The 14,202-nt window shown below is 35.8% G+C and overlaps 1 protein-coding gene across 3 annotated transcripts; it reads right to left on the reverse strand.

Annotated features, from left to right (window-relative positions):
- Positions 1 to 128: 128 nt before the first annotated feature.
- slc35f3a (solute carrier family 35 member F3a) lies at positions 129 to 12,135 on the reverse strand. Of its 3 annotated transcripts, none has more exons than XM_051915566.1 (8): positions 11,883 to 12,135; positions 9,260 to 9,474; positions 4,851 to 5,196; positions 3,297 to 3,516; positions 3,033 to 3,158; positions 2,705 to 2,897; positions 2,511 to 2,600; positions 129 to 960 (listed from the first exon to the last, which is right to left on the reverse strand). In XM_051915566.1, the coding sequence occupies exons 1-8, from the start codon at positions 11,939 to 11,941 to the stop codon at positions 710 to 712; spliced, it is 1,500 nt and encodes a 499-aa protein (XP_051771526.1). In that variant the 5' UTR covers positions 11,942 to 12,135; the 3' UTR covers positions 129 to 709. The 3 variants fall into 3 exon arrangements, with proteins under 3 accessions (XP_051771526.1, XP_051771524.1, XP_051771527.1); XM_051915564.1 differs by lacking the exon at positions 11,883 to 12,135 and adding an exon at positions 9,844 to 10,022; XM_051915567.1 differs by lacking the exon at positions 11,883 to 12,135 and adding an exon at positions 9,544 to 9,811.
- Positions 12,136 to 14,202: the final 2,067 nt, after the last annotated feature.

The following is a 14,202-nucleotide window of genomic DNA, read 5'->3' on the forward strand; positions in this document are numbered from 1 at the left end:
ATATATAATTTTATATATATGTATAATTTAAATTTTTAAATATAAATTATATAATTATATATAAAATATTTAAATTATATATATATATATATATAATCAGTTTTCTCCCCAAGATATATATGCTTCAATATACGTAGGATATACATTCATTCTTTATTATTGCTATTGAGAAGTAACAAAAATCATCCTTACAAAGGTTTACATTAAGCCTTAATTCCACAGGAATATTTGAACAAATATTGCCACTGATAGGGATATAATGTAAGATAATAATCTGAAGAATCAGTGGGTATAGCCTTTCTTACAGATTTTATAAGAGGCCATAACACTGTCAAATACATATGCAGAGTATATAGAACCAGTGTGATATTACAGCTCATATCAGGAGTACTATATTATGCTGAAGTGTGTGTGAGATGTGTCAGCAGTTGAGATACTGGCAATATACAAACATGCTTCATTAAACATATGAAGCAACAATGAAATATTCAAATCTAGACTCACAGTGGTGCTTAAAAATGAAAAATCGCTCGTCCTTAACTGTGTAACAGGTGAACCAATCAAATCCTAAGGCTTTGCATAGAATTTTTCAATATCTTCTATATCTATAACACCCTCCTTTATCAGTGATTGCCATTGAATTTGATGTGCAATACATCTAAATTGCATCACAAATGTGTTGCCCATACGGAATGAATAAAATGCAGAGTCATTGAACATTGGGAGTAGTTTTGGAGTTGCAGTTCTTGGCCTCTCTTGGCCTGATGTGAAGCGTCTCTGAGTGTTTGTCTCTGGCGCACTCTTGTGGCTCTTCTCGGCTGTACAGCATTGATCGTAACTGTGGCAGGCACTGGTCCCAGTCCTCGGGCAGCAAGAGCAAAAGGAAGCCCAAACAAATGATGGACACCGCAATGACACGTATACTGTTGAGCTGGATCTCACACATGTAGCGATCTATGACTGGAGTGCAGAAGATTTACGGTGGTCACTCAGTTATTACTTTAATACATTTGAATAACTTGATCTTTAAAACACAAAGATGCTAATATAATCAGGAAAACATGTAAACCATATGCAATTTCTGACCATTCCACTACCATTCAAAAGCTTGGGGTCGGTAAGATTTCTTTTTGGGGAAAAAATAATACTTTTATTTTGCAAGGATGCATTTAATTGATCAAAAGTGACAGTAACAATATTTATAATGTTACAAAAGCTTTCTGTTTCTAATAAATGCTGTTATTTAGAATTTTCCATTCATCAAAGAATCATGAAAAAAACAGGTATCATGGTTTCCACAAAAATATTAAGCAGCACAGCTCTTTTCAACACTGATAATAATAAGAAATGTTTCTTGAAGGGTTAGTTCACCCAAAAATGAAATTTCTATCATTAATTACTCACCATCATGTTGTTCCACACCCGCAAGACCTTTGTTCATCTTCGGAACAAAAATTGAGATATTTTTGATGAAATCCGAGAGGTTTTTTATCTCCCGTAGAAAGCAACTAAATTAACACATTCAAGGACCAGAGAAGTAGTAAAGACCATTAAGACCAGAAAGAAAACAAAAATAGTGACTTTGTTCAACAAATTCTTCTCTACCCTGTCAGTCTCCTATGCAGTTGACGAAGCGAACACAGTATAGAGCTTCTTTGTTTACGTCTGAACGCCGGCTCAGTATTTGCCGACGCTGTACGCATGCGTGTGATGCTGACGCAGGAGCCGGCCAATACTGAGTCTGCGTTCTGACGTAGAACCCGGAAGCTCTGCAATGTGTCTGCAACGTAAACTGCATAGGAGAATGACAGGGTAGAGTGGAAATTGTTGAATAAAGTCGTACTTTTCTGGACCTTGAATGTGGTAATTTTGTTGCTTTCTGTGAGAGACAAAAAAACAACAAAAAAAAACAACTTAATTTGTGTTCTGAAGATGAACGAAGGTCTTACGGGTTTGGAGCGACATGAGGGTGAGTAATTAATGACAGAAACTAACCCTATGAGTACCAAATCAGCATATTAGAATGATTTCTAAAAGATCATGTGATACAGAATACTGGAGTAATGATGCTGAATATTCAGCTTTGCCATCACAGGAATAAATTACATTTTAAAATTTATCAAAATAGAAAACAATTATTTTAAATTGTAATATAATTTCACAATATTACTGTTTTACTGTATTTCGATCAAATAATTGCAGCTTTGATGAGCATAAAATACATTAAATTACTGACACCAAACTTTTGGTGTATGTTATGAGGTTGAAGGAGTAAAATAAACATCAGTGACATTCCACTAAAATCCTCATACAGGTCTGAAATGAGTGAGTAAATGATGACAAAATTTAAATATGAACATTTTCCAACTGCACAAATGAGATTTTAAAGCAGAGATTTTCAGGAAAACTGAATAAATTAGTTTTCAATAAATATTTAGTCAATTTTATGCTGTTATGATTTTAAAGGTTATGGTGCTTTTTTGTCATTTTAAAAACAACAACTGACTCACCAGCATTGACAGGCACACTGAGGACAACGCCCAGAGAAATGAGAGTAGGAAGTGTTATCAGAAAACCAAAATTCAGGAGGAAGTTGAACACTAAGGGGGCAACCAAAGAAAAATCAACATTGCTAATAATTTTAAGGGAAGATGGCAATTTGAGTACATAAGAGAAGCTTGTGTATTTGTGTCCATCGTCTTACCCAGAAGAAGAGCAGACATGCCACAGATGCTTGGCCATGGCAAATCTCTAGGGGAAACAAAGTCCTCGGCCCCCGTGAGAAGCAGGATTAGAGGTACAGCGCTAATGAAGACCAAATTAGCTCCGCCGAGGACTGTAAGATACACAGCTGCTTCACCCAGCTTTGCACTACCCAGAACAAGCTTAAACAGAACCTGAAAAAACATTTATACATTTCTGTACAGCTAAAAAGAGAATGAAATAATTACATGTTCATTTGAAACACAGGTCAATGGTGTATGACAATCTAAGATGTGTTTGTTGTGCTACAGTATATAATCCTCTCTTACTTTGTATATAGCTGCTGTTGATGCAGATGCAACCACAAGGGAGATGCCAATCACAGAATGGCTGTGGAAACCATCGGCATATGTCATCATAACAATGCCCCCAATGGCTAAAATGGCCGCTACAATCTGTGATCAAACAGAATACAGAAAAACTGTTTAAACAAAGTACATTATAATAAAAAGGAAAATCCAGTGTAGACTCTAAATTACACACAATGCTATAGTCACTATAAAAGCATTTTATATAACAGTTCATAGACTCACCCGCACTCCCATAAAGCGATCCCGCAGGACAATCCAGGATATTAGGAAGACAAAGGCACGACTACAGCAGAAAAGGGCACAGGCATCAGTGGCGGGGATTCTGCGAAGGCCTTGCAGGTAAAGGTAGCTGGTGAGAGTATATAGCACTCCAAAAGGGGCCACGCGAGAAAGCAGCATTCTCAGAGACAGCCCGTCATCTCCCAAGAACTGACAACACTCTCTAATGTGAATCCACACACATGAAAACAATGTATTATGCCATCATTTATCATTCTACCATTTACAATATACTTTTTTGTAACATGGATCATACATTCTTGATCTTAAATATAAAATCTTATGCTTAATTGCTTAAAAAAGATGCTTACATTGCTTACATATATACAGTATATATCTATATCTATATATATATATATATATATTTTAATTTTTTTTTTGACTGTAAAGTGAAGAGCAGCCAACAAGTGCCTAACATATGCCACCATTCAAAAGTTTGAACATTGAACTTTCTATCCATCAAATAATCCTGAAAAAATGTATCATGTTTTCCACAAAAATATTAAGCAGTACAACTGTTTTCAACATTAATAGTAATATGAAATGTTTATTGGGCACCAAATTAGCATATTAGAATGTTTTTGAAGGATCATGTGACACTGAAGACTAGAGTAATGGCTGTTAAAAATTTACATTTTGAAATATATCAAAATGACAACAGCTATTTAAAATTATAATACTATTTCCTGTATTCCATTTAATCACAGCTATTTTAAATTGTAATAATGTAATACTATATTACTGTTTTTACTGTATTTTTTATCAAATAAATGCAGCATTGGTAAGCATAAGAGACTTTCAAAAACATTAAAAAATCTTACTGACTCCGGTAAGTGAACTTTTGAAGCTTTTATTGCTAATACTGCCATAACAATCATTAAAAAATTGCAGTAAATTGTCAAAATTTGGAAGAAAAACATAAATAACCTTACTTACAATAGTAAACTAAAAAGGCAAGGAATGTCATTTCGGAGGTGGAGCAAGCAATTATATTTTTAAGATTACAAAGACAAACACTTTTTCTTTCTTAGTAATAAAATGCACTGATAAACGCAATAAGATTGAGAACGTATTAATAAATAGATTTTGATTTCATGATGACTTTAAGACGAAGAACTAGTTATAAAACATGATAAAACCAACAACCCAATTTAGATACAAACCAGGGAAACCCAAAAGTGCTGCTCAGTACAAAAGATTAAACATTTAAAAAAATCTGTTGTGCTGAACTCATGAAAAGGACAAAAATGCCATGGGACATTGTTAAGAAAATGAGGTTAAGGTCAAGTCCTCTATCTGAGCAGCCCGGCCCAACAGAACTGCGAAGTCAACAGTCACTCTGGTTCTGCAAGCCAAATTGAGGTGTCTGCATAAATCCAAAATATTACACAGTGCAGCACTTTTGCAAAGAGTTCTCATTTTGAAACTCAGTGAAGTTTTGTAAGTCACAGAATCAGAAAGATCTCCTTGCATGAAAGGAAACACAACCTGTCTCACCTGAAGCGCTGTCTGGGGGTCTGTCTGTCCTTGCTACAGCACAGGTGACCCAGGTAGTAAAGCGGGAAGATGGCACAGTTCCAGGAGGTGGAGAACCAAGTGAGGGTGAACGGGACATTCAAGCGCCTGACGGTTATTTTGGCCAACTGAGTGCAGCCTGACCAAGACGCGCAGATGCAGATCACCATAGTGACACCCCACAGTGCTCTGCGCAGGTGGACTGCAGTCATACGCAAACAGCAGCGGAGCCTCTGCAGCCTGTTCACACAATCTGATTTGACTGTTCCTGTAGCAGTCTGGCCATCTACCTTCACTTCCACCTTCTCACTGCTGGATCGGTCCTCCCCTGCAGATACAGACAACATAATTGCATAATACAAAGTCATAAGAATAGCCACAGGCATTTAACTGTACTGTACTGCCAGTTCTTTTCTTTCAGCAATAAACTTTCGTGCTGTACTATGGGAGAAATTTGCATAACAAAGCTGATGCTTACAAAGCTGAAATGCAGTACATAAAATATATATCATCATTTCTGAACTGTAACTTTAGTAAGACAACTCAAATCAAGTAATGTTTCATCAAAAACCTGGAACTTGACAGCAGGAATCAAGCAAAGTTTGAGGTTGGTAAGAATTTTTATGTTTTTAAAAGAAGCTTCTAATGGTCTCCAAGGCTGCATTTATTTGATTTAAAAAATGGAAAAACAGTAATACAGTGAAATATTATTACAATTTAAAATAACTGTTTCCTATTTTAATACATTTTAAAATGTAATTTATTCCTGTGATGGCAAAGCTGAATTTTCATCATCATTACTCCAGTCTTCAGTGTCACATGATCCTTCTGATATGCTGATTTGGTGCTCAAGGAACATGATTTATTATCAATGTTGAAAACAGTTGTGCTGCTTAAGGATTATTTGATGAATAGAAAGATCAAAAGAACAGCATTTATATGAAATATAAATCTTTTGTAACATTATAAATGCATTTACTGTCACTTTTGATCAATTGAATGCATCTTTTCAGGATATAGAAGTATTAATTTAAAGAAAAACACCTTACTTAGCCCAAATTTTAAATGGTACTGTATAAGGGAGATATACTGGTACTCTACAAATGGGAGATATAGAGTTGCAGCTATAAGAAATAATGTAAAGTCACAACTGTGAGATAAAAAATATAGCAAGAAAAAGTCAATTTCTTTTTACTCTGGGATTGAAACAGACCTCTATATTTGTGGCATGATGTAATTTACAGTACCACATAAATTATTTTTGACCTGCCCTTATGCTTTTTTTTAAGTATAAGACATGCTTATAAAACAAGATACAAGAACAGATAGCAAGAAGCAATACACAAGATCATCAAATGTATTGCTGTCCAGGGTACTGAAGCTGTAACATTGTTTCTAGAAAACCATTAATTGTATTACAAGGCATCTAATTTCTGCTTTATATACCATACTTTTGTCCTCATGGCCTGTAGGAAGACATTTAGTACACTGTCCAGAACCAGCCAGGTCTGAAGGACAGAACTGTCAGTGCAAGGAGGACAAGGAGGCAGACAGACTGTCCCTTAAGAAGCAGTCGGTCAACAGAACAAATGTGACCTTATTGGTGAATCTTTGTTGATCCTTTCCATCAACTGCAGTATGATCAGAAAAATCAATGCCACCACATCTACCAAACATGAGCTTGAGGAAACATTCTCACTCTATTAAGTTTTAAAGATGCTCTGCTGCATCACTTCGACTCAAAAATTGACGGTGGAAGATTTGCTCACTTCAAATGCTCTGATGATCGCAGCTTATGTTCTCAGGGATTAGAGGTCTCAACAGCTTTAGGGTTAATTTAAGGAGCTGCTGTGGTAAGTTTCAATGACTACATGCAGGAGAGGGTAGAGATAACTGCGCAACAAAGACATGACAGTGCATGGGTTATTAGTTAACTAGAACTGCTAAAAAGTTATATTAGTTAATTTGCCAAGACAACATTTCTCATTTAATTTAATTTAACTTGATGTACTAAAATAACTAAAACTAAAATTAATAAAAACTAGACATATTAAAAAAAAAATACAAAAACACAACAAAGTTACTAAAATTTTAACTAAAATCAAAATGTACATGATATGATGCAGTGAGTGGAGGAATGCAAATGAGAATTGAGAGACTTCATCTGCCCCTGATGACTCAGCAGAACTGGGCTCTGACTCAGTTACCTTCTTATGCATAGAAGAATCACTGCCAGAGCGGCACATCATAACTCAGGCTATGATGACCTAAAAATTGCATTTTGTTTTTTTATTGAGTACTACATACACACATACAGAAAGTAATAGAAAGTTGTCTAAAAATGATTCAGCTGTTTTTTAAATGGGTGATAGATTTTTTTGCTTGTGCCTGTGTCAACAGTATTCTTAAGAAATGATGAAATGTTTGTGCGTGGGGTTGCGGAGGAGCTCGGATAGATGCAGGGGTGTGAAGCTGGACTCTGATTGATGTGTTTGTTTACACCATAGAACATAGATGTTCACCTATCATGTAAAAAAACATCTATCAAACTCATAGACTGGACAAACAGCTGAAAAGCAAGAAGAAACAGTCCTCACTTGAACTTTTAAGCCACCTTTAAACTTTTAACAAGGACTTACTACATAATGCATGTATGATGCAATATAATGAAATACATGTAATACTATTTTGATATAAGATAAGGGTAAAGAGCTGTAACTATATGAATTATACTGTACCCTTAGAGTTCTACAAACTGAAGTTGTGATAGTCTTTTCTTCTCTATTGTGACGTATATCCGAGTGAAACGACTTCTCAAACAAGTAGATGTAAGTTTAAAGTATTCTTATAATATTGTTTACATAGAGCATTTGAAATTGTGCATTGTAATTGTTTTGATATTTCTTCAATAATAATAAAAAGTTAAATGTAAGGAATGACTTGATTTTGTCCATCGGGAATAGAGTGGAGCAGGTTTGACATCACTTTGTAGGCCAAAACACAGAAACTAGTTAGCATTTTAGCACTTCCGGTTCCATCGTACCAAAGGTTTTTTTAATGAGATTTTGGTTAAATGGCTGAAATAAGGTCTGTGGTGAACACAAGCTCACATTTTATTCTACGACATAAAATACTTTACCCCAATCAAGATTTTTTAAAAGCTGTTACATGTCTTGAAAAAGGCGGTTGCTAACAAGTGGCTAAACAGGACTACAGAGGCTGTCTGCGACATTAAATGTCATCACGCCAAACAGGTAATCTCAGTCCGCTTTTATGCTTATAATTGTGCACTTACAAACTATTCTAACTCAAACGTTCTGGGAAAATATTTTTATATAAAAACTGAAAGAGTTGTCGGAAGCTTAGTGGTGGTGACGTCGAACTCGTGCGACCGTGGTATAGTTCACTTATAGCCTACCTTTAGCTTTTTACTTCTCGCAACTGCAAAATTCAAAATTGATAAAAGTTGTGTTCATCTGTGAAAATTATCATTATGGACAAAACGTGCAAGTATAATAAACTTTTGTTGATCACAAAGCTTGCGATAATCCAAAAGCCTATGGAAAAATCCTATTGGGTTTTTGTCAAGGGAACCAGTATCCTAACTGTCGATTAGTGACGTCATACCTGCACCACTCTATTGATTGAGTGGTTGTGGTTTGCTATAGACCCTTTTCACAGACTGTGATGACGCGTTTTAACGGTCATCAATATCTTAAATCCTGCAAAGTTTTTTATATTTTCATTTTTTAAGAAACTTATGTACATTATAACACTATACCTAGTATTATATTACTTTTGCATCAAATTACAAAAAACTAGTTAACGCTGCTCTGAGGGTGTTTCTAATACAGCGTCTATGTGAGTGATGGTAAAAATAACATCTTTCTCTCCTCTGACTGCCGTTATCAATCGCTCTCTATTTTTTTCCTCTTTTTGAAAGTTGTGAAAACACTATTGTGGAGTTTTTTTTTTATTTGCTATTTGAGCAAATGGAAACACAAAAAATATATTTAATGTATTCTCTCATTCACCGCTATAAATTTTACCCAACTATGACGACTTTCGCTTCTGAGAAACCCGGAAATGTGAAAAGGGTTTATTGCTGTGATTTCGTGTGAGTGACAGTTTGCCCCGCCCTCGCGCCAGTAAACACGTCATCAGAGAAAAGATGTCATTGCAAGTGGGAGGGGAAATTATTTAGATTAAAGATGTACCATAAATTAAATAATAATAATAATGTGCACGGATAAGTCATTTATAATAAATACTGCAATATTCCATTAAAAAAATAAGAATCGTCTATTTTGAGTTCAAGGTGACTTTAACTCATATATTATTCCTTTAAATCTTTACCTAACTCAAACACAAGCATAAATCAAGTGTACTACCTCTGATAGATTCGTTCCAGGGCTCATAGCCATAGTAACCAGTGATCCTCAGAATCCGCTCTTCTATGGATGCGTTGTTGATGAACTCGACCGATCTCGATGACTTCAGTTCTTCATTTAGTTCTTCATCAATGACGAGGGATTTCAGCTGTCTGATCTGAGGACTGATGTCTGACAATCGGCGTGGACTCATGTCTGAAGGCTTTATCATTCCCCTGAAGTTAAAGAAGAGACATCAGAACACAGTGTATCTCAGCGGAAATGTAGAGCTTAGAAGAACCAACCTGCATGTAAACACACCGTCAACACTCCAAATTAGAGGCACGACACAACGCAATACGACAAAATGCTGCCAATCAATGAAACTGTACAAAACTGCGAGCGCGCGCGTTCGCGAGAGTCAGAACTTGCAGTTGCGCTGAATAGTGTCAACTTGTTTATGGTACATATCATTGCAAGCTAGATGAATGCATTAAAAAAAAGGACTGAGGATGAAGAATGTATTTAAATTCAGTGAGCAGTTCGTGCGCACGCGCTCGTTTTGAAGCCTCTCATTTTTATTCGCCAAGAAATGTATTACTCACTCTGAGACTGAGACTGAGACAGAGAAGTTCTGTTTCATTCGGCACTCCGATGAGCCCATTTTTAGAAGCATTTAAAGAATCAAGCGTTTAGAAATCGTGATTGTTCAGGGTAAATAGTCAAAAGGAGATCCATAGCGTTGAGCTGGGGCTTCACTGCCTTATGAAGACACGACCACCTGTGAACGCAGTGCGCCTGCGCAGACCCAAAATTCTTATTAAGTTATGAGCTTCCAACCCACTCATATGGATGTTTTTCATCTTTTATGGACGAGTTTACCCATGTGAAACACCGATAAACTCTATTAAAACACACTTTTCAGTCTCACACTAATTTATTTAATTTGGTTAGGCTACTAATGATGTCTAATAGTGCATGTGCATACACAAAAGAATTGTGTTTTTTTTAAAGTCATAAGCATTCAGTGGTGGAAAGATATTTTTTGGAATAAAATGGCAGACTGAATGCTAATTTCATAGCTAGTATGTATGTATATTAAATACACACAAAATTGCAAAAAAAAAACAACAACTTTATAACTGCTGACTGTAGTGTCAGTGTATTTTCCTTTGGGTGAACAGCTACATTGCAGCAAACACAGCAGCCCAGCACAGCCCATCTGTCTGGCACAGCAGAGATGCCAGTGCATGGCAGGGGAAAAAGAAGGAAACTGGCCAAGAGTAGATGAGGAAGGAAGTGGCTCTTGGAGGGTGGTAAGCTACCCAGGAAGACAACATTGCAGGCAAAGCCTGTTTTTTCCACAAAGCTTTAGACCGATCCCATACGCATATGTACTATCTCATACATGCTCATAATATGCATAATTATTACATTTCAGAAGGTATGTGAGTGGTACCTGACCAAACTCAATGCCACAAGTTGTGTTGTGGGTGGTTACCAGGGTGTTGCTATGCAGTTGCTAAAGCATTCTGACTGGGTATTAGCATATGTTTTGTGTGTTAATAACACTCTGGTCCCGACATATAGCTGGTGTCAATATAATGTCCGTTTAATCCTTCAGTGTAAAGATTTTTTACCTTCATAAAGGTAAAGATTTTTTACTTTCATTTTATTGTCCACCAGATAAAATCTTAAATCTGATTGCTAAGAAAGTGCATATCACAGCAATATCTTATCATCAAACCACACGATTTGAGAACTCATTCATGTCTGTAACACAAGCGTTGCGAAACTGAAGATACATGCCAAAGTTTAATACAAAGTTCAATCTTTCACATCTATTAAATATGAGCAATTATAAAATAATAGTGATGCAGAACTTAGCAAGCACCATGAAATATGTTAATTTTCACATATAGCTACAGCAGGCTACACGTAGGCTATGTTAGTTCATAAATACATAATTTTTTTTAATAAGTTCCACATTACTTTATGGCATTTTTCATTGCTGCTGTTTAAAAACATTAAGTTATTTTGTTGCACTTTACCATAAAGTCTCATTTGTTAACATTAGTTAATGCATTATTTAACTAACCATGCATAATGCTTAAACTAACCTATGAGCAATGTAATTTTTAAATCATTTATTAATCTTTTTTAACATTAGTAGTAAACATCTAATTGTTTGTTCATAGTTCAGAGTGCATAACTAATGCAACTTTTGATTTTAAAAATGCATTAGAAAATGTTGAAATTAACATTGACTAAGATTAAAAAAATGCTAGAAGTATTGTTCATTGCTCGTGTTTAATAATGTAGTTAATTAATGTTAATCATTGAAACCTTATTGTAAAGTGTTACCAGTTATTTTAGCAAATTTAACAAAGACAATTTTTTCATATTTCACATAAACAAAATTGCAACCTGTGAAATGGCTGTCTGTTATAAAAATGTTTTAAAGCCAGATTTCTAAATTAAATTGCAGAAAGAATAGCAAGACAGTAAATTGAGGATTAAACGATCTAAGCTGGTAATCAAAGCTGTCTTAATAAAACACCTTAAAAGCATCATTATGCAATTTTATCATTAAATTGTCACTCAGATTAGCTTTTCAGCACTTAATCAAATGTAAAAGTTTTACCTGTTTTTCTGAGAACACGGTTGTACACAGGGTGCTGGAGTTTCGTCCCCTTTCTGCATTGCGCCGGCACATCATGTGTGGGGATCTTTTCCCTGCAGTGTGGCAGCTTCACGGTCCACAGCCAGGTTTTGAAAGATGGCTAGCAGTGGGGGTGTGAGCCTCGGTGTGTGTGTGTGTGTGTGTCTGTGTGTGAAGGGAAGTTCATTGTAACTGGTTGGCACCTATCGATCGGAAGAGCCGTCTCCACCCCGCACAAGCCTCAGTCAGGAGACCTATGCTTAGCTAAGCAAAAACATCTGACAGCGCCGTCAATACCCTCCCTTCCGTTAGAGAACGCCGTGGGGAGAAGCCATGAGGTCTGCATACGCTTAACTCAAAATTGAGCTTGGCACACACTGTAGCGAGACCTGACATCTAATAATAAGGCAGACTGGCTTGGATAAATACAGGCCATGGGAGAGAGAGTTTAATTGAAAAATCTTGGGTGAGAACTATCGAAGGGCTCTGGTGGAGATCGTTCACATTTATCAAGGACAAACCAAAGGCAAAGTTAAAAGGAGACATTTATAAATAACAACTGCAGTATTCAATAGTTTGTTCTCTTCAAGGAGAACAGAAGGGTACGATGGGGTAAGATTCCACTTGGGGAATGACGTTTTTTTTTTTTTTTTTTTCTCGAAGTGAAAAGATAAAATTAGACCCTTGGGGTAAGATGGCTCCCCCATGATTTGGCTCAGAAGGCCCAGAGTTGCATGTTGGAACTAGTGTTATTGTTTTTAATTTAATATTTATTGTAATTCATGGGGTTATATTCATTAATTCCATTAGTTAAATTTAGACGTCTTTGTTTCAGACATCTAACTTAAAAGAGTGAAATCATCAAATTTAATTCATAGTGTTGCTGTTATGGCATATATTCAGTTAAAAGTTTAGTTCACTCAAAAATGAAAATGATCCCATAATTTACTCATCTCCAAGCCATCCTAGGTGTATATGACTGTCTTCTTTCAGCCAAACACAATTAGAGTTATATTAAAAAAATATCCTGGCTCTTCCAAGCTTTATAATGGAAGTGAATGATATCCTAGATTTTGAAGCCCAAAAAAGCACATCCATCCATCATAAAGGTAATCCATACGGCTCCAGAGGGTTAAAAAAAGGCTTTCTGAAATGAAGCAATGCGTTTTTGTAAGAAAAATATCCAATGTTTTTTATCAATATCCAATAATAGCCATCTGCGTGTTCACAAGAGAGTCGAGTTCCGGCAAAAGGGTGACCTCTGACCCGATGTATGACGTAGTTCCTCTTTTCTTATATCGAAATCCTCTGACATTTTCTTTAAAACTTCTCTAATTCATGACCAGCATTTTGTTTTGCTCTATACTCTGCGCTTACACATTCGTCAATTCTCACCTGAGCTTATACCACACCTTTGTTATACGTTATACGCCATACGTTGGGTCAGAGGTCCCTTCGGAACTCGACTCTCTCGTGAACGCGGACGGCTGGAGATTTTGGATCTCGTATTTCCTTCTGAGAAAAATATCCTTGTAATCTCACGTGTCTCCTCTAGAATTTCTGAAGATATTTCAGCAATGTCACAGACTGTTGACACAGTACGAGATCTCAAATATTTCTCATCAAATACTTCTGAAGCCAAATTATTTATATTATTTTGTTACTTTTATATTATTTAAATGTATTTAAGTATTTGCTATAATATATCCATATTCACATTAATATTGAGGTGTGTACTTTTGCAGTTTGTCAACAAATGTTTCAATTGTGCATATTTTCACCTTAGGAATTTTAGGAGAAACATCTCATGCTATGTCAATACCAGTAAATGAAGCATTACTGAGACCTCCATCAGTTTTCCTGAGGTATGGAAAAAAATAAAATTTTCCATTGAATGTTAATAGTAATCATTCTGAATACCAAATATACTCAAAAACAATTTTCCCATGATATGAAGGATTATTTACCTTTGGAGAAACCCCTGAAATATAACCTCCTATATCACCTAGAAGCAAAATACATTGTCCATTAACAAGCTCATCATTCTCAACAATATCTTATGCTGTGATGATAATGAGTGTGACATTCAGATGAATGTCTAGGAGAACTCAAGAAGGTCACTTATAGTTTCACACGCTCTTAGCAGAGGACAACTTATTGAAATATATCCTGTTCAAGTGTAACAAGGTGAGCACAGCTGCAGGGCCTTGTTAACATAACCTCGGCTCAATTTCAGCACCACTATTACAGGATGGCATCAAATTTACTTTCAAACAACAAAGTAAATATCTCTTTTAACAGC

The sequence above is a fragment of the Ctenopharyngodon idella genome, chromosome 12 (assembly GCF_019924925.1).
Source record: "Ctenopharyngodon idella isolate HZGC_01 chromosome 12, HZGC01, whole genome shotgun sequence".
Classification (NCBI taxonomy): domain Eukaryota; kingdom Metazoa; phylum Chordata; class Actinopteri; order Cypriniformes; family Xenocyprididae; genus Ctenopharyngodon; species Ctenopharyngodon idella.